The sequence below is a fragment of the Meles meles genome, chromosome 8 (genome assembly GCF_922984935.1).
Source record: "Meles meles chromosome 8, mMelMel3.1 paternal haplotype, whole genome shotgun sequence".
Lineage (NCBI taxonomy): Eukaryota > Metazoa > Chordata > Mammalia > Carnivora > Mustelidae > Meles > Meles meles.
The window spans coordinates 113,867,535-113,888,951 of NC_060073.1; the positions used below are offsets into that span (position 1 = coordinate 113,867,535).

The 21,417-nt window shown below is 38.4% G+C and overlaps 1 protein-coding gene across 1 annotated transcript in view; it reads right to left on the reverse strand.

The window, feature by feature from the left end:
* Nucleotides 1-21,417, reverse strand: part of DDX10 (DEAD-box helicase 10) — a 280,556-nt gene that overhangs the window by 33,403 nt on the left and 225,736 nt on the right. The window contains exon 17 of the mRNA XM_046017251.1: nt 5,355-5,491. Coding sequence (XP_045873207.1) covers nt 5,355-5,491 — 137 coding nt within the window. The remainder of the gene's footprint in view (nt 1-5,354; nt 5,492-21,417) is intronic.

Genomic DNA, 21,417 nt, shown 5'->3' on the forward strand with positions numbered 1-21,417 from the left:
TCACATGAAGATGGCCATAAACCAAGGATGATGAATGCTACTAGATATACAAAAATTAATCTTACATTACATGCTCAAAACCAAATCTCCCAGATTGTGAGGAACAGCTAAAAGGAACAATTTTAGTGAAAGAAGAGTTTAATTGGAATACGGTTAAAGATACTCTTGTTTCACTTCAAAGGCCGTACAGTTGAGAAGGGCAACCTATCTTTTCCCTGCTCAGGCAAGACTGAAAACTTCATTCAGGTTTCACTCAGATGTCATTCCCTCCAGGAAGCTCTTCCAGAGCCACCAAGCCCAGGTTAGATTCCTCACCTGAGCCCCCTCCCTCCCTCCCTTGCTCACCCCCACCTCTCCCAGGGCACAGATCACAGCAAGTATCCATCCTATTGTTCCCTAATTGCGTGCTTAGCTGTCCGCAACCTCTGCTAAACTAAAAACTGTGAGAGCAGGAAAGGTTTTTTTTTGTTTGTTTGTTTGTTTTTTTTAATGTTTCATCCTCTGTACCTGCACTCACTATTACCTGGCACATGATTACTAAAAAACTCTTAGTTGAAAGAACAGACAGAAGAAATATTACAACAAGCTGGAGACTAACCAGTAAGGGGATATTTTTAATTCTTAAATAAGTAGAACATGATTTAAATAATACAGAAGGTTCTTACTCCAGTTCTTGGCACCACATATAGAAAATAGCCAAATATTCTTATTGTGAAAGCAGTATAAATACATTACATAGCCTGTTGGGGAGATGAAGAATTAAAAAATCACTTAGTAGTACAAAGACAATTCTAACACTTGAGGTCTTTCTTCCTCTGGAGGTATAAAAGTCTGTATCAAAATTCACTAGAGGCAAGAACATGATTCTTTGCCATTCCTAGCAGACCAATGAATCCCACAATGCTACCAAGCCCAGTGCAGCAAAGAGCTAGGTTCCGACCAAACTGTTCTATTTTAGTAACAACGATGACAATGACAAATGCTAACACATCGTGTAGTAACGCTACCTATGCTAGTTCCACAGTTGGAAGGAACCAGAAGGGAAAGCTACAGAGTAAAACACAGCCTGGGCCAATGTGTAAGGAGGATGGAAGATGAGGAAAGAGACCACATGGTGTCAAAGCAAGCTCTCCCTTCTCTGTTTTCAAAAATAGCACACAAAAGTTCGGAGCCTCTGCCGGAGCTCAGCCATCTGCTGCTGACTAGCCAGGTTGACATCCTCTGTACTATGGGGGACACTACTGTTCCTCCTATCCCACTGCTCTCTTTCTGGGGATAAATGAGCTACTAATGAAAACATTCTTAAAGCTCCTTCAAAGGAACTCAAGGTCATATTATTTTCATTGTCGCTGAGAACTCTTAAGCAAGAGAACTCTTCTAGTCATGCTAACTTAAAGGAGCTGAATCCCACACATCAGAATCGCAGGAATCAGTGTTAGGACAATTCTGAGAATTCTACAGAGGGTTAAGGATGGGTTAAATTCTACTGCACTGTGCTGAGGGAGACAGAGGTACACTCTTCAAAACCCTATCGCGCCTCTCTGAGGAAGGAATTATCGACCCCAGATTCAGTCATTCTCCGCTACATCTGGCTCTCCTTTGCCTACTTCCTCCTGACTATGTCTCTCTATGTAGAGCAACAAAAGTGTTACTCAAGCTGAATATTTAGGGTTACCACTGAGGTAAGGGACAAAGAAATACCTAGAAGAAACTTTCAAAGAAACTGGCTCGAGCTACTTTGGGACTGAGCCATTTTCTAATTGGTGTTATTTGGTCCCATAAAAGTAAACTCATATCGGAAAATGCGAAGTTAATAAGCAGAGAATAACCCACTGGGAGAGCGAACATGACCAAGAGGCTGACACACTCACTGCTGCTGCAATTACGGAGCTGAGGTTAGAAACAACGCAGCAGATAAAAACCCGTGAGCATGCCAGGAGAGCCCTGGAAAGCTGACATCACAAAATCCCAGCACCTCTTCCTGTTTATGGGAGGCGAAGAAAAAAAGATGCAGTCCAACTCGAACAATACAGTAAAATGTGCTGGTGTGGTATTATCAACAGCAGGAACAACAGCAATTACCACTGTCAAAATTCTAGTGTATATGGATTTACCTGTGAATACTTTTACTTATCTAAATACAATTTTGGTTTTAGTTTACATTTATCTTTATTCATTTTCACTGAGGTCATTTTAACAGAGAAGGGGAAAGGGAGAAAATGGAGGTAGAGTATATACAGGCATTTCACACTTTGGCTACACCTTGTAACTACCCGACACTCTGCCTTAGTTTGGGAATGGCAAACAGGTTTTGTCTTGAGTAGGAGTCCCAACTGATTGATACAGGCTGTACTGAGAAGGACCACTTGGGCTAAATGCAAAGGAATATAGACAAAGTATATACTGGACGAGTATAATATGGACCTGCCATCCTGGGTCTACTCCAGTGGGAGATTTTGCTCCTTAAGAAATATGTGGCAATGTCTGAGATAATTCTGGTTGTCCCAACTACAGAAGCACTGGTGGTAGAGGCCAGGGACGGTGTTCAACAGTCTACAATCACTCACAATCCACCAAAACTAAGAATTATCTGTATAGGAGGTTAGTAATGTTGAAGTTGGGAAACCATAATCTAGTCACATCTATCCTATATATAGTAAGTTCATGGATCAAGTCTTTACCCAAATGACATAAAACTGGTCTTCAGACTATGTTCCTGAGCTACCTTTCCTAATGCTAGAGTAATTCTATATAACTTCATTGGAATATTAGAAACATGGAGTCAATTTGATTTACGCACATTACCGTGATAGGTCCCTAACTTGGTACTGTGATCACACATTATTTTATTCCCGGGAGCCTTGGTTTCTTTATCTACAAGAAGACAGGGTACACTGGATAATCACTGTCATCACAAACAAAAACTGCTAGGAAGTCCTTACATGTGCCAAAGGGAATAAGCCCTGGTTGGTAATTTCTCCAACATAAGATGATCTCTCTTCAGTATAGGACAAGTTTACCAATTCCTTTTGATTTCTGTTAATACAGTTTACTAGCTGTGCCTGAAATTAAAACCATTTTAATTTTCATGTAATGTTTAATTATTTTCCATCTGAACATTTAAGTTAAGATGCTTTGGCATCTTGGGGCACCTGGGTGGGCTCAGCTGTTAAGCATCTGTCTTTGGCTCTGGTCATGATACTAGGGCCCTGGGATCGAGCCCCACATCAGGCTCCCCACTCAGGGAGCCTGATTCTCCCTCTCTCACTCCCCATGCTTGTGCTCCCTCTCTAACTCTCCCTCTGTCAAATAAAAAAGAAAAAAAAGATGCTTTGGCATCTTAAGCTATTCTGGTCTTCTTGTCCCTCACCATTACACTATCTAAAGTTAGCTTCTCCAGTTCTCCAACCATCTATTCTCTCTTATATCACTTAAACTATTAGGACCAATTATATAGTTGCTGATGGTTAGACTTCTCTTTTTTTACTCTACAATTCTCCTTCATCAATCAATTAATCAATTCAAATATTTCAGGACCTTCTCTGTGCCTGTGATAATAACAGTGGACAAAGGAGTAGAGGCAGGAGCTACAGCTGTTGACACAAAACACAGTTTCTAGCTTGGAAGCATTTACAGGCCAGTTAAGAGGGTGAAGCACAGGAAGCTACTAGAGAACAAGTCACACTAATGAGGTGGTAGCAGAGAAATGTCACTGTGAGGGTAAGAAATGCCAGAAGAATGAAATGACATGTCTGCTGCACACAGATTAAGGATGACCCAGAAGCTATCGTAGGAATTGTTAGGGAAAAAATCATTATGAATCAGATGCAGAAGGAATGCTGGCATGTGTCAGAATGGAGATACCATAAAACAAATGTGAAAAAGGGACATTTATTTTAGAATATATGGGGAAGCATCCACTTAACCACTTAATGAACTGCTAGTTCACCAAGGTCTCAACATGGGCACGAAGGAACTTTCTGAAGCAAAGTGTGAATATTTCCCCTTAAAGATCAATTTCTCAAGATTAGGACTACAGCCCTGAACTAAATTGTTTAACCCTATGGCACCTATTTATATATTTTTCTAAGTCATAATCAAATTATTTTCACCTGTGGTACCCCTTTGGTAGTAAAGCTAGTATGTTCACTACCTGGTCTGCTCTATGTCCACTAGAAAAACTAGAAAACCATTAGGTCCACTACCTAGCAGTCCAACAGCAAATGTCTCAAGTTTCTGGCATCAGTTGGGAAGACAGCATTTTGGATGTCATTTCAGTATTGTAAAATAATTATATGTTTATATGAACACAAGAGCAACTCTGAAATGATTCCCCCTTTAGCATTTACTCTTTAGGGGATAACTTTTTGGTAGATTTTTTTCATAATGTTCTTACTTAAAACCAGATTATAGCTCTTTGTGGCCTCTCTCTCCAACTCCCAAATCCCTGAGCTAGTAGTCAGGGTTCCAACAAGCACTCTGTGCTTCAAACGAACTTCGGCTGTCATCAGTACCTCCCTTCTGCCTAAAGAGGCTCACTGGTTTAGAATGTCCACAAAGTTCAGTGCCGTCAACCCTTAAACCAACACAATCGCAACATAATCTAATACACAGTACTCTGAAAACAAAGGCCGAGCAGATCACACTATTTTTCAACCCAGTGCATTTCATCTGTTTTTGGCATGGTCACAAATAAGTTCACATTACAAATGAATGGATTTTAAATTGAGAGAATTTATCAAGGGCTGTTTATGTTTAAGTTTTCCATTATTTTATGTATTTGTTATTTAATTTTATATCAAAAAATGTGAAAGTGTAACTGCCCTTTTTTAAAATTCAGAGAGAATTTTTAACACTCTCAATAGAGTCCTTTGACAGTGAATTGAAATAAAATTTTGCCTCTGTTTGCATTAAATATACCGTACTAAGGGGCGCCTGGGTGGCTCAGTGGGTTAAAGCCTCTGCCTTCAGCTCAGGTCATGATCTCAGGGTCCTGGGATCGAGCCCCGCATCAGGCTCTCTGCTCCGCAGGGAGCCTGCTTCCTCCTCTCTCTCTGCCTGCCTCTCTGCCTGCTTGTGATTTCTGTCTTTCAAATAAATAAAATATTTAAAAAAAAAAAAAATATATATATATATATATACCGTACTAAGACTTAAGCACAAAGGATTCAGAAGGAGAAAGAACAGAGAAAAGAAAAAACAACTCTTACTACTCTTACAACTAACAGTGATCATAGAAACAATAAGAGAGCCCCCAAAATGATGAGAAAAGCACAAAGCATTTGTCTCTACACAACCTCTGCATTCAGAGGAGAAGATACATATACTTAATCCTACTAAAAGTAAAAACATACCTAATTTTATTTTCCAGGTCTTCACTATCTGATTCTTCAGAGCTTCTGTACTTATCTGGATCTGGAAGTGTGCTCGGATCAAATCCATCATCATCATCATCACTCCAATCCAGAAAGGCTTCCTCTTCATCTCTGACCTAAGGAAACACAAGGGGAGTTGTGGTTTAAAAAAATGTCTGATGAATAATCAAGTCTTATTTCAGGACTCAAACACTTCTCTAATTGATAGCCTCAAACTGGAAGCCTTCTATTCTGGTGAAAGCCATTATTGACTTTCAGAACCATTATCATTTGCAAAGAGAAAGGAAATCCATGTCATTTCAAAAATAAAATGAAAATATGATTCAGAAAGTAAATCACCATTAAGTCCTTAAACACAACATGGGAAAAATGGTCAGTTTTACTACTTCCACATAACTCAACTGTCAAAGAAATAAAGTATAAAATAAAGTTTTTTTGTGCTCCTATCCATACACATGTGAATTTCAAAACTCCCCAGAATATTACATGAAGATATAAAAGGTCAGATGATAGGGTAGAGAAACTTTTTGTCCGATGACTTTATGATCACAGTAATCTAAATGTTAAATTTAATAATCAGATCAACACAAGTTCATTAATAGTAAGGAGTGTTCTAAATTCAAGTGTAAGTATGAAGTCACTAAAACAATGGAAAATGAGAGGAATACCAAGAGACAGATGAAGCAGTAACACATGGAATTATCCCATGTGGGGATAATTCCGTTTTATGCAAGTGGGAACATAGGTGGGCTCTTTTTTTTTTTTTTTTTTTTTGCTTTTATTTTATAGTGGTTTATTTTTGTCAAAGAACAAAGCAATGTAATGTTAAAATATGCTTACTACACATTTATGTAATGACCATCTCTTATAGAAAATTTATTTTTGGCACATTGTGCTTCTTATCTACTAGGTTACAAAACCAAACAACTACCACCACATGCATTTAACAGATTATAAGTAGGACTTAAAAAAAAAATTCTGGATGAGTTTCTCTCAGTTACCATCTTTATAATTCTTCTTCACACCATATGAGACAAACGTCAATGATTCTGTTTTCAAATGTTTAATGTTCTTTCCCAGGAAGTGAATAACAACTCAGAATAGCATAGCAAGTGACTGTGCAAGGCCATGATAGAGGGCCTGGAACACTTTATGAACAGCTCTCCCTGGATAACATCTAAACATAACAAAAGGAGGAAGAGGAAAAGAAAAGAAGGATTAGTCATCACTGCAAAAGGCCCCTATTGCTTTCCTGGTAAAGCTCCCAGCTGAAAATAACAGGCCTGAAAAGACTGTAGCAAAGGTGGGGGTGGGGGGCCTTGCCATCAAATGCAGTAAGCAAAGGCCTGCACAGCATACTATATGGTCCACTTGAAAATACTCAAAGATACCAACAAAATAGAACGTCATCATATACTCAAAAGCACTAATCTCCTGGGCTACAAGGTATTTCCAATTTTCCAGTCTGATGCTCTCAAAGGAATCAAAGACAGAGCAGACTCAAAACAATTCTCAAGTTTTTGGTCTCAGGGTACCTTTACACTTAAAAAGTATGAAGGACTCCAAAGTCCTATGAATGTAGATTATATCTACTGACAATTTACTGTATTAGAAATTAAGACTAAGATCTTTAAAAACTGATTTTAAAGTAACAACAAAATTCACTACATTTTAACATAAATGTCATATTTTATGAAAAAGTTATAATTTCCCAAAATAAAAGAACGTTGTTTTAGATTTTTGCAAGTTTCTTTAATAAGTATTTTCCCTTTCTTTCTTCTTTTTCTTTCTCTCTCTTTCTTCCCCTTCCTTCCTTCCTTTCTCTCCCTCTCTCTTTCTAGAGAGAGAGAACATGTGCATGTGAGCCGAGGGAGAGAGGCAGGCAGGAGAACAGGGAGAGGGAGAGAGGGAATCTCAAGCAGGCTGCACACACAGCATGGAGCCTGACACAGCTTGATCTCATGACCCCAAGAACATGACCTGAGCCCAAATCAAGAGTCGGATGCTTAACCAACTGAGCCACGCAGGTGCCCTTTTCATAACTAGTTTAAAAGGAGGCCATGGAATGCCCAAATGTTCCTCTGCATTCACAATGTGTTGTTCTGGGTGAAGTATATGAAGAAAATCTAGTCTCTCTGAGATAGATAGTTGGAAAAGGGAGGAGTAGTTTAATAGCCTTTTCCGGTAAGCAGTTACGACTTTCCTTTGATAATACAACAAACCCTGATGAGTAGTTTCAGAACAAGTAGTTGCAATACAGAATCTGAAGCCATTCTGTACCGTTAAATTAAAATCCAATGGTCTACTTTTCACTTTGAATGTATCTTTAACCAGTAAGTGATGGTGTAATATCATGCATCTGCTGTTTGGAAAACACTCCTTCACTTAATTTATGCAGATCTTCCTGTTGTGAATCTTCAAGTGCTGACACATTTCATTCTACAATAATTTTTAAAATCGCATTTATTAATATCACCATCAATATCATAAGAAGTATCTTTCAAAGTATGGGGAAGCTACTGGTGGATACAAGTTCTCCAAAATTCTAATTTTTTTCTCAGAAAGTCAAATTTTATGATTAACAACAAATATTTTCAGTTTTTCCCTTGAAATGTAAGCAACAAGCAACAATTTTCCTCTGGTGGTTTTCAAACATTTCTTTTTATTATAGAGGAGTTTTACTAGAATACAGCCTGGAATGGTTTTGTGTTCCTCTTTCTTGTGGCTCTGCAACCTTCTCGGATCTATCATTTCATGTTTCTTACTACATTTGGGGAGTTTGGGTCATTATTTCTTCAAACATTTGCATGCCTCTTTCTCATCTCTTCTTCCAGGACTACCAGGACATACATACTGGCCTACTTCACAGTTCCCTGAGGTTTTGTTCTTTTTCTTTTTCCAGTCTTTTTTCTTCCTGGTTTTTGGACAGGGTCACTTCTACTGGGCCTCCAGGTTTGCTATTCCTTTCTTCTGCTATTTCCAAACTACTTTTGAGCCCATTTAGCATGTTTGGGCACTTTCTTTTTTTTTTTAAACAGTAATTATGTGTTTCAGCTCTAGGATTACCCAGCTTTTTTTTGTTTTTAATAGTGTTTCCATAGCTCCGCTGAGATTATCTCTGTACTTATTCATTCATACCATATTTTCCTTTAAACCTCTGAACATACTTTCCTTTAATTCTTTGAACATATTTAAAATAGCTGCTTTGAAGTCCGCTAAATTCAAATCTGGCCCAATAGTTTCTTTGACTGCCTTTCTCTTGGGTATGGATCACATTTTACTGCCTAACTGCATTTCTAATATTTTTGTAGCAAAATAGACACTGCAGATATAGACACGGAATTCTGTCATGTTTTTCTGAGGACTACTGGATTTGTATTCTATTAGGCAGTTATCTTGCTTGGATTCAAACCACAAACTCTCTCTAACCCATGGTGCTCAGCTGCTTATAGCTCTGTTTTGTCCTTGTGGCTGACAAATGCTGCCTTTTTAGTCTGACTTCCTACAGGTCTCCCCTGAGCCTGTAACACTTGACACTCAGCCAAGGATTTAAGCAGAATTAAGCTCACCTTCTCTATAGTTTTCCTGCTTGTGGGAATTGCTCTAATTTCTACCTGTTTTATTGTCTCTGAGATCTATGCTCTGACACACTGCAAGTAGGATATTTCATTTAACTGCATTTTAACATCTAATACCATTTAATATGCTCTTTTAGCATTTATTATAAAGCAAGCAGACTTCATAAGAGTCTTATAATAGAAGAAATAAAAAAAAAAGAAGAAATAAATTACATAGTGAGACCCAGTATAAAGATCTCACTCAGTATTCCTGTGTACATATTTGACTATTTGAAGGAAAATACTAATTCAGACTCATGAAAATGTAACTAGATAAGATATTATTTGGATTTCTGTTACTCTAACTCTCTTCCAATTAACAACATTCAGGTTTTGTTATTTCCTAACTTATAAGATTATCACCATATTGTTTGTACTGCATTACATACCTTAATGCATGACAATGACAAACGAATTTAAGTTAGCAATCATTCCTTTCAGAAACAACTTCAACCTACTAGAAGTGTAGGGATGATGGAAAAAAAGTCACTTTCATGTTGATCTTTCTTGTCCTTTGGTTCATTCTTCACACGGTCAGAAATAAAACTATAAAGTATATCTATATTATGAAAAATACAATGTGGCTCTTTGATAGTTTTAATTTATTAAAATAAAAACACTATCATTTATAATAAATACAAAACATACATAAAGGTCACTAATTGTCATAATGAAAACATAAAGCACCACACTCATTTTTATCCCCTTTTGGGATTATCTCCATGAGAACATAAATACAGATATACCTCTTACTTCCCAACTGTGACATCTCATGGTGTTAGGATACCATGGCTAGAAACTGATGGCAAAAAAGGAACTATTTAATATTTAAGCATTTTAGCAGGAAAGTAACTAAATTTCTACCTTAGAGATGACATACCTGACAGCAATGGGAAGGGTGGTTGAAGGGTATAAGATTTGAAGGTAGGATATGTTTTGTTTTGTTTTTTCAAAGATTTATTCATTTGACAGAGAGAGATCATGAGTAAGCAGAGAGGCAGGCAGAGAGAGAGGAGGAAGCAGGCTCCCCGCCAAGCAGAGAGCCCGATGTGGGGCTCGATCCCAGGACCCTGAGATCATGACCTGAGCTGAAGGCAGAGGCTTAACCCACTGAGCCACCCAGGTGCCCCGGATATGTTTAAAAACCATAATCATCCAGTTGAAAAGAGGGATTCAGTGAAGGAAGTGGCACAGAAATGGAGGTGGAACATGTCTGAAAGATGTTTTAATTTTTTTTTTTTTTTTGACATGGAGAGAGAGGGAGATCACAAGTAGGCAGAGAGACAGGCAGTGATAGGGGGGAAGCAGGCTCCCCGCTAAGCAGAGAGCCCGATGCCGGACGCGATCCCAGGACCCTGAGATCATGACCCAAGCCGAAGGCAGAGGCCCAACCCACTAAGCCACCGAGGTGCTCCATGTCTGAGAGATGTTAAGGAGGGAAAACCAACCAGATTCCGTGGACTACATGGGTACATAATATATTGCAGAAAATCAATATGCACAGAACCATAACTATACATCAAATACGGTCCAAGAAAGCCGCTTGGTAAATACGGCAAAGATGCCTTACAAAAACGCCTTTCTTCAACATGTCTCTATTAAGAAGCTATTATATACGCCAAAAACAGACACATAGATCAATGGAACAGAATAGACCCTCAACTCTACGGTCAGCTAATCTTAACAAAGCAGGAAGGAATGTCCAATGGAAAAAAGACAGCCTCTTCAACAAATGGGGTTGGGAAAATTGGACAGCCACATGCAGGAAAATGAAATTGGACCATTTTCTTACACCACATACAAAAGTAGACTCAAAATGGATGAAGGATCTCAATGTGAGAAAGGAATCCATCAAAATCCTTGAGGAGTACACAGGTAGCAACCCCTTTGACCTCACCCGCAGGAACTTTTTCCTAGGAACCTTGCAAAAGGCAAGGGAAGCAAGGGCAAAAATGAACTATTGGGATTTCATCAAGATCAAAAGCTTTTGCACAGCAAAGAAACAGTTAATAAAACCAAAAGACAACTGACAGAATGGGAGAAAATATTTGCAAATGACATATCAGATAAAGGGCTAGTATCCAAAATCTATAAAGGCTCAGCACCCAAAGAACAAATAATCCAATAAAGAAATGGGCAGAAGACATGAACAGACATTTCTGTAAAGAAGACATCCAGCTGGCCAACAGACACATGAAAAAATGCTCCACATCACTCAGAATCAGGGAAATACAAATCAAAACCACAATGAGATACCACCTCACACCAGTCAGAATGGCTAAAAGAATGGCTAACAAGTCAGGAAATGACAGATGCTGGCGAGGATGCGGAGAAAGGGGAACCCTCCTACACTGTTGGTGGGAATGCAAGCTGGTGCAACCACTCTGGAAAACAGCATGGAGATTCCTCAAAAGCTGAAAATAGAGCTACCCTATGACCCAGCAATTGCACTACTGGGTATTTACCCTAAAAATACAAACATAATGATCCAAAGGGACATGTGCACACAAATGTTTATAGCAGCAATGTCCACAATAGCCAAACTATGGAAAGAACCTAGATGTCCATCAACAGATGAATGGATAAAGAAGATGTGGTATATATATACAATGGAATACTATGCAGCCATCAAAAGAAATGAAATCTTGCCATCTGCGATGATGTGGATGGAACTAGAGGGTATTATGCTTAGCGAAATAAGTCAATCAGAGAAAGACAACTATTATATGATCTCCCTGATATGAGGAAGTGGAGATGCAATGTGGGGGGTTTGGGGGGTAGGAAAAGAATAAATGAAACAAGATGGGATCGGGAGGGAGACAACCCATAAGAGACTCTCAACCTCACAAAACAAACTGAGGGTTGCTGGGGGGAGGGAGGGTCAGGAGAGGGTGGTGGGATTATGGACAATGGGAAGGGTGTGCTATGGTGAGTGCTGTGAAATGTGTAAACCTGGCAATTCACAGACCTGTACCCCTGGTGAAAAATACATTATATATTTATAAAAAAATTTTAAAATTAAAAAAAAAAAGAAGCTATTATATGTGCATACATAACTAGGTTCTGGGGATGCCTAGTAATGAGACAAAGTCCCTACCCTAACAAGAAAATGAGTTCTCCTAGGATATTACCCATGGAGAAGCATAGCATGAAAGCCAGGCTCTGCTATTTCTGGGGAACAGCCAGTCAAGAGGGAAGTGGCTCCACCGGTCCTGCCTGCCACCTTACAGAATTCAGCCTTCAACTCACGGCTCCTCTGATATGGAGCTAAATGACTGTAGATCCTGCTGGTCAACATGCTTCTCTTCAGGTACTTCCTGGCTGGAAGCTGTAACCACTCCTGCCTCACTGAACTGATCGCTCGCCCACCTCTTCCCCCAACCTCAGCTCCAAATAAGAACCTATAGATATGACAGCGTCACACCGATACTACTCTCTTCTCTCTTTACAGCCCCAAGAAAGAAGGTCTCGCACACAGAAATCAGGGTCACCTCTATGAACTGGCTGTTCCTGAGATAGAGTTTCAGAACCTCGGAGGAAAATATTTCACCTAAAATAAGAATGGCTTTTCCTAAAATAGTTCCTTGGAAGGCTCAATTAAAAGTAGGACAGAAGAAACTACCTGAAAAAGAAATGTAATGCAACTAGCTTTCATTTTGTTTTCGGTTTTGATGATGGCAAGAAACATAGATATGAAGTGTCACCCTCCAACAATAAATTCACAAAGGGCTCTGACACACTTTATCTTACTTGATTTTCAAGCCCTATGAAGTAAGAAGATAATTACTGCTCTGTTCTCAAAATGAAAAACTGCGAATCAGAGGACTAAATAACTTAACCAAGGTCACACAAACCTGGACGTATACTAGGCCTTCTCCTGGATCACCCTGATCAACTCTCACCGTAAAAATCTCTGGATTTGCTGCTTGTACAATTCTTTCTTCAGAATCAAGCATATTCTATGAGTTTCATAAAACTGTACCCTGCATGCACCACCTCTACTCTGACTGGCTTGGTCTCCCAAGCGCGTCTTTGTTGTCTCTTGCCTGCAGGCCCACACCAGCCTACTCACCAGTCTCTGTAACCATTCTTCCCCTCCTTCTAATCACATCAATTGTTTATGTGGTAACTAGAATGTTGTTGTTGTTGTTGTTTCATTAAGGTTGAAGTCTGATGTGTTTTCACCTGCTTACAACCTTTTAAGACACACTTTCATTCAAGTCCTAGAACAAGACAAGCCCCCTCCCATCTCAACAACCTCACGCCGGGTATTTTTTTACTTCCACTTACTCTCGTCTGATATGAGGTGTTTCCTGATACCAAATGTGGTGTCTTTTCAACACCAATTTTCCAATGCCAAATGAGTGCACCAGCAATTCAATATGCAGAGTCAGCAAAGACCCCACAGGTAAAGGGCTCAGTCCCACAAGACATCAAATGCCAGCTGCAAGTGGGGTCCCCAAATGACCTGCACTTCTCCCTAGCCAACTACAAATTCACATCTTACATCTTACAACCTCCTCCTCAGGTTTGATAATTCTCAAGAATGATTCAGAACTCAGTACAGTGCCCTGCTATGACTGCCGGCTTCTCTATTATAGAAGTGACAACTCAGGAACAACCAGATGGAAGAGATGCATAGAACAAGGCATGGAGTGGGGAGAGGGGCAGAGCCTCCAGGCCCTCTCCAGATGTGCCACCTTTCTAGCACCGTGACATATTCACCAACCTGGATGTTCTCAGAATCTTACTGCTCAAGAGTTCTTTTTTTTTTTTTTTTAAATGAGTTTTTTATTCTTTTTTTTTTTTAGATTTATTTATTTATTTGACAGACAGAGATCACAAGTAGGCAGAGAGGCAGGCAGAGAGAGAGGAAGGGAAGCAGGCTCCCTGCTGAGCAGAGAGCCTGATGTGGGGCTGGATCCCAGGACCCTGGGATCATGACCTGAGCCAAAGGCAGCGGCTTTAACCCACTGAGCCACCCAGGCGCCCCGCTCAAGAGTTCTTATAACTCCATTTCCAGGCCTAACTTCCTCCCAAGAGATAGGAAGTAGGACTAGTTCCCATCCTCTAATCCTGTGTTTAGCCTCTCTAGTGACCAGGTCCCCTTTTGATGCCCTGAGTCACCTCATTTGCATAAACTCAAGTACACCGGACAGGGGATTCTTATGAGTAATACAGCACTATCACTAAGGAAATTCCAAAGATTTTAGAAGTTCAGTGTTGGGAACCAGGAATAAAGATCAATTATATTTTTTATTATACAACACCTGGTTAATTCCAAGTCATCTGGTCTTAGATTAAGCATTTCTGAACATCACTTCCCTGGTAAAACTTCCTGCAGATTTGTTTTGGTGCTATACCTTGAGCGAATTCCCTATTTAATGTCTGTATTCCTTCCTAAGCAGTAGGTTCCATGGGAGTAAAGGCCATAACCCGCTACTGCTGTTGGAATAAATGTCCAGGCCCAAGATGGAGGCACTCCTACCTGGGGAGCCATGGGAGCAAATCAAAACTTTTGGGTCCCTGTAAATGCTCTGCTTGACCAGAAATGCACTATATAGAGTCAGCTAACCCCAAGCATCAAGCCAACTCTGGACTTTCTCACCCAGAACAAGACTAAGTGGCCCCAATCAATCAGATACTATATTTCCTCTTCCTTGTTCTTTATTCTTTATCCTATCAATGCTTCCTGCCTAAGTCCCATTTTGTAGTTCTCCAACAGCAGACTGCCCACTTCGCAAAATGTTAAAGCTTGTATCACCTAAATTGTCTTCTTTGAATTTTTTTTAAAATTGCTCACCGCTGTAATCAAAAAGCATAGACTAGGTTCTCAAATATTTGGTAAGTAAAAAAGTTATTTAATGTGAAAATACTCAAGTGGAATATGATATTATTATTATTAATGAGTATATAAATACTTATAATCAATAAAGGTTTAACACTGGTTAAGTTAGAAATCTCATCAATTTAGATCGGGTCATAGGATTTTTATGATAATTGTCAACCACTTACATCTCAGATTCCTCAGGTACATCTAAATACATTTCTATACATGCCGTATTTCCTTTACTTCTTTTTCTTTCTGAGGGCACGCACAGTTACAGCCAAAGCAAAAACAAAAGTGAAATCCTAATGCTAAAAGTGAGAGAGTACAAAATGGCCCAATAAGAAATGTAACACACTCAAAGCTTGATAAAAAGAAAACACAAAGGGACATAACTCTAGAACATCTCTGAGAAGCGGAGAGGAGGGCTGACAAGGGAGGGAAAGAAAACAGATTATTTCCTTGAATTACACACAAAGAACCATAACGTATTTTATTAGGCCAAAGACCTTGAACGTCTATAAAGTAACAGGGACTAAGATTTTATTGCAATCACTTCGCTAAGGGGTGGAAACAGAAGCGATACTACATGCAGTGGATGGAGACACACACATGCTTGCAGGTTGTGATCATCAGTGAGGAAATCAACTCCAAGTCTAAATGACCTGGATTGCCTTCCTATATACTACGCGGCATTCAACAAAAATAAATAAGATAAGCCCTAAGAATTGTCTTCAGATTTGAGTTATTTAATCCATATAGGATTTTTTAAAAAGACTTCCCATAATGCATGAATTAAAAGCAGAATGCCAACTCTGACACATCAAAATTTCATGAGGGAAAAATCCCAAAATTCATAATCAACTAATTCTGATCCTGAAAAAGAATGTAAAGATGGTGAAAAAATGTTTAGAAAAATGAGGTATTCAAAATATATTCTGTTCTCACTAACAAAACTTCAAAACAACTTTCTAAGAAAGCACTGAGATGATACTTCAAAGTTTTGAAATTTAAAATAAAAATTCTGATTGCTAAAGACAGCCAACCATCTTCAGTAATTAGAGATGGATTCATTTTTTTGAGATTCACCCAAGCTACACATTCCAGGTACGAAGTTCCTGAGTGAAAAAAAATCACTGAAATGGATTTTCTCAACTGTAAGCACACAAGGGTTAATGATATTAGAAGCTGAAAGTCAGCATCTACTAAGGTCCATGTGCAGAAGAGTAAACACAGGAGCAGCTGACAGAGCTGAGAGATCGCTGCTCCCAACCAGGATGCCAAATTTTAATTGCCTGACTCCTCCACTTTTTAAAAAGGATGTTGTCATACTCATTTTAGAATATTTTCAGTTTCTGGCTCTTAGAAATTTATTCCATAATAGCAATGTTGGGCTTTGGCCTAATGCTGATTTTTATACTCAGTTGCTTAATATCTGGCCAAAGGGTGTCTTCTCTGTACTTCCAATATGTACTGGCTGAATTGCACTTGAAATCCGGAACTCTGGTCAAGGGTTCTGGACTGTACAGTTATGGGGCTCTTGTTCAGAAATCTGTCCTTCCTAACTTCTGGCACTTATCTAACAGGCATAGTGACTCAGAGGAAGGCAATACATTTCAGCCCTGGCCATCTAATCATAGAGGAAACTGAGGGAACAAAGGGAACACAGGATGTTGGGAAATGATAAAAGCATTAACCAGGGGAACAAGGAGGAGAATTTAGGCAAAGGCTACCTGTTTAGAGAATTTCTTTCTTAAATCTAGTCAAGCTTACCCAAATCCCACCCAGTACCCTCTTTATTTTTCCCAAGTGTTCCAAAACAATAGACATATCTGATTGAAAGGCTATGAGGAAGTGATATAAATAATACATGAAGTGAACACAGTTAAGAATGGCAGGCGAAAGGCTGGAACATGAATATTCAAAGCCTCAAAGAGCAAGTCCCAAATTTGGAAGGATCTTCAGAATTTGGAATAGTCACTCAACAGCTATGTACTTGCACACTTGCTATTTGCTGAGCATTGCTATAGAAGAAGAATGTAATCTGAAACACGGCATGACAGAAGAGACTATGATTCAGCATTTTAACCTTAATAAGACTTTCAACAAAATGAAATTCCTCCTAAAACTATCTTACACAAAATTCATTATTCTTCCTAAATTGCTTACTGACTCGCTTCTTTAATATATGACTATCCCATAAAGCTCTGAAAGACACGAAGAATGCGACAATTTCATAATATCCTATTAAATAATGGTGCTTCCTATTATTGATCATCTTTATTTCTCATCCTCTTCTTTCCAGAGGAAAGTTACGTCAAATAGGATATTAAACAAAGTACAAATTCCAGTTTGCCATTCTTGTCACAATAATGAACACTTTAATCTACAATGAGTCACAAGACCCTTATTTGATTGTCCTACCGGCAGCTGGCAGTGTGTCCTTAGGCAATTTACTAACTCTGGGAGCTTGTTTCCTCATCTGTACAATCTAAACACTGTTATCTACCATTCATTGTTGCTTTGAGAATCAAATGAGAAAGTAGAGAAGTCGTCTGCGATAATGTTTATCATCATTAATAGCAGAACTGTACAAATAACAAAAAGACATTCTAGCAGTTTGGTGGTCTCATCCTTTTTAGGTATCCCTCTGCTTTCTCCAAACATTAATTCTAACATGGGCAATAATATGCAATAGATTTAAATCTCCTTAGGAAGCAGTGTATTCATAATAAAAAAATAAACAGAAAATTATACACAAAAGAGAACAGAACTGAAACTATCAATGTCAGAATGTTAGCAAAGGTACCTCAAGAATAAATAAAAGTACTACTTTTGTAAACCAAGTAGTAAATAGTTTGATGAATGGAGTATTATTCAACAACGACAAGGACTGATACAGGGGTGAATTTCAAATGCACCTTGCCAAGCGAAAGAGAATGGACCCCAAAGGCTATATATTGAGAGATTCAATTTATATTAAAATCTGGGGGGAAAAAAACAACAGAAAACATATCAGCAGTTGCCAGATGTTTGGGAGAAGGCAGCAAGAAAGAATTTCTTGGGATGATGATGTACCTATATTGTTTAACTTTGATGGTTGCAGATGCACGCCTCTTATGTATTTGTCAAAATCCATAAGTGAATACCATAAATAATGAATTTTACATGTAAGCTAATAAAAGAGCCCCCAAATAATATTTTAATGATCTTTAAAGGTGTTCACAATGAATCAGTAAATTATGAAGACCATACTAATAAAAAAATATGTACAAAGGAAACTTTGGGTGGTAGGCATGGATTACATAATTTTTCCTTTTTCTACCAATCAAAAAGTGTCTTACAATGAGTAAGTAATATTTTTGAAGTCAAAGAGATAAAATATTGTTTTTAAGATTCTAGAGAGGTTTGTAAGGACTCTAATATGACAATAGTGGGCTTTCAATTGGAAGTTCTTAACGTAGGGTTCCTGGAAGGCACAAAACTACTGAAACAACATCAAAAAATTCTTAGTATTCAGATATATACATTTTGGAAGAAGAGTCATAACTTTTAAGATTCCAAGAGCCAGGGGCGCCTGGGTGGCTCAGTGGTTTAAGCCACTGCCTTCGGCTCAGGTCACGATCTCAGGGTCCTGGGATCGAGTCCCGCATCGGGCTCTCTGCTCGGCAGGGAGCCTGCTTCCCTCCACTCTCTCTGCCTGCCTCTCTGCCTACTTGTGATCTCTCTCTGTCAAATAAATGGATAAAATCTTTAAAAAAAAAAAAAAAAAAAAAAAAGGATTCCATGAGCCACCAACCATCCCTGACTCCTGTTCCTGGTCAAGAACTAATGTTTGGTACAACTGTATTTCTTGGCACTACACTGATATTAAGAACACAGACCTCATATTAGATAGTTCAGAGTTTTTAAGAGGGTCATTCATTCCCAAAAGCTCTGAATATGAATTAGGTTTCAACTGCCAAATGGTACATGCCAGTCTCATAAGAATTGTTTCAGGCTGCTGACAGGCAGAAAAACACCGAAGGCATAAACTCCCCATTGTTAAGGGTGAGAATTCCTAACAGTAATTCATTAAACAGTCATAGAATGAGTGGGATCAGGTCTGTCACATGTGACCTCTATCACATGACTATCTTTGCAATCTTTAGCCAAACTTTTAATTTCTCTGGGAGAAAAGGGAAACTGTAACCACCAGTTAGGCTCTAGCTTTAGACTAACCGAACATGGACAGGATGGGTTTCAGTCACATGCATGTTTACTTTTACCACATTCCTCACAGTTTGTTCTACCAATTCATTTCTCCAAGGGTTACTCTAAGCACAACCTCAACTTCTCTCAGCGAGCTAGTGGAAAACTACTCTCTGCGGGGACTAAAACTGGCTCATGTTTGGAGAAAATTAAATAGCAATTTAAAATTAGAAATAAATTGAATGAATTCAAGTTCTGACAAGTGCATATGAATTAATCCAGTAGAACGTGAAAATTCACTCACCATGAACATACAAAAAGCCAAAAATGCTAAACAGTGTGTGAAACATCCCCTACAAATATAAAAGTTACAAACCATTATGGTATATCTTTTAAGGACACAGGTAATTCTGATATCAATGAACAAACATTCCCATCCCAAACCAACTTCTGTTAGCATCGTATAGAGCGGGGCCTCAGTTGCCTCTGCTAAGACCACCCTGCTCTCAGAGTCAGCCTCCTTATAAAAGCAGATCATTTCCAGTGGGCTAGTTTTAAATAAATTGTCCATTAAAAAAATCACAATAAATATGTTTTTGCAATGTCTTATAAATAATGCAATAATTATATTATTATAATTATTATAAATAAAATAAATTGTAATCATTATAAATAAATAAAAATGCAATAAAAATGTTTTCTTCCTCATTTTCTCTCGCTCCCTCCTGCCACTATTTTAAACACCAATGATTCAAGGGGAAGGGAGGAGAGATAAAAGAAAGACATTACTTTGGAAATAGGTGGTTCTTCAAAGTTAATAATAGAGTTAGCAAACAATTCCAATCCTAGGTATACACCCAAGAGAAATGGAAATACGTTTCCACACAAGAACTTACACACAAATAAAACCTGTATGTAGCAGTATTATTCAAAATAGCCAAAAAGTCTGAACAACCCAAATTTTCTAACAAATGATAAATGGATAAATAAAATGTAGGATATCCATACAATGAAATGTCACTCATTAATGAAAGAAATGAAATGAAATGAAATGAAAGAAATGAAAGAAGTGCAGTAGCCTTCACGCAAGGTTTCAGTTCCTTGCAGCAAACTGCGGGCTGGAAGTAGACGATCTCCTTCTGACACACTGTCAGGTCCATGAAGCCTACACTATGTCACAATGCTTACGTCATTCCTTTCACTGCATCTCATCATGTAGGCATTCCATGATCTCACATCATCACAAGAATAAGAGTGAGTCCAGTGTAATAAGCCTTAACTTCTACCATAATATAATGTTGGAAATGTTCTACTTTATTGTTATTAATATTGTGACTATTTATAAATTAAGCTTGATCACGGGTATGTATAAGAAAAAATAGTATATGTAGGGTTTGGTACTATCCACAGTTTCAGGCATCCATAGGTAGTCTTGGAACATACTGCCAATGGATAAGGGAGAATACCACTATATATATACATACACGTCCCTACATTACTGACCCTATTAATCTGGAGATACTTTAGGAGCAGTAACCTTTGTATTTCTCTTTGTAACACTCAAAGCCCCTTATCGTTAGCACTTTGCACACAGTAAGCACTGAGAAAATATTTGTTACAAAAATATAATGTAGAAGTTAACTGTGGTCCTAGATTCCTGGACCAAGTGAGACAACCAATATATATTTCCCCTTAAGATTTGTATTAGAAAACATTCAGAGGCTTTAAATTTCAGCTTCTATATTTGTAGCCAACTCTTCGTCATAGTCTTTCCAAGGTTAAAACTGTAAGCAATATATATGTCCCTACATAGACCTCATGAAATATTTTACCCTATTTTTTCAATTTTGTGAATATTCTGGGGTTGTGTTGAAATATATCTAAAATACTTTAAAAAGCACATCCCTTTGCTCTGAATAAATGAGAAGCTCATAACCATATGCTGCAGTCTTAAATATTTTATTTGCTAATAAGTAACTTCTCTATAAGGAATTTCTCTTCTATGGTCTTTATCTGAATTATAAACAAGGGGAAAAGGTAGGCCAGTCAGCACAAGTATCTGAAAAGCACAAATACAGGTAATTCTAATACAAAGGAAGAAATGAAACATGTCCTACAGGAGAATATATAATTAAAATGCTACAGAAGCTCAGCCAACAAACGGAAGGCCTGCTCTGGCACTAGGAGGGGATAGTGGTGGTGGCAGATGTTAAGGAAAGTTTTATGAAGAGCGTCGTTTAAGTTATGCTCAGGCTAAATAAGGAATGGGACACGTAAAGGACATGAAGAAGGCCATTTCAGGTGAAGGCATAACATCAGCAAAGACAAGGCCATCAACTGTGTAGGCACATAAAAGGTCAGTCTTAGAAAAGTAACTAGAACAAGGTACTTCCCCACTGTCCTCCAA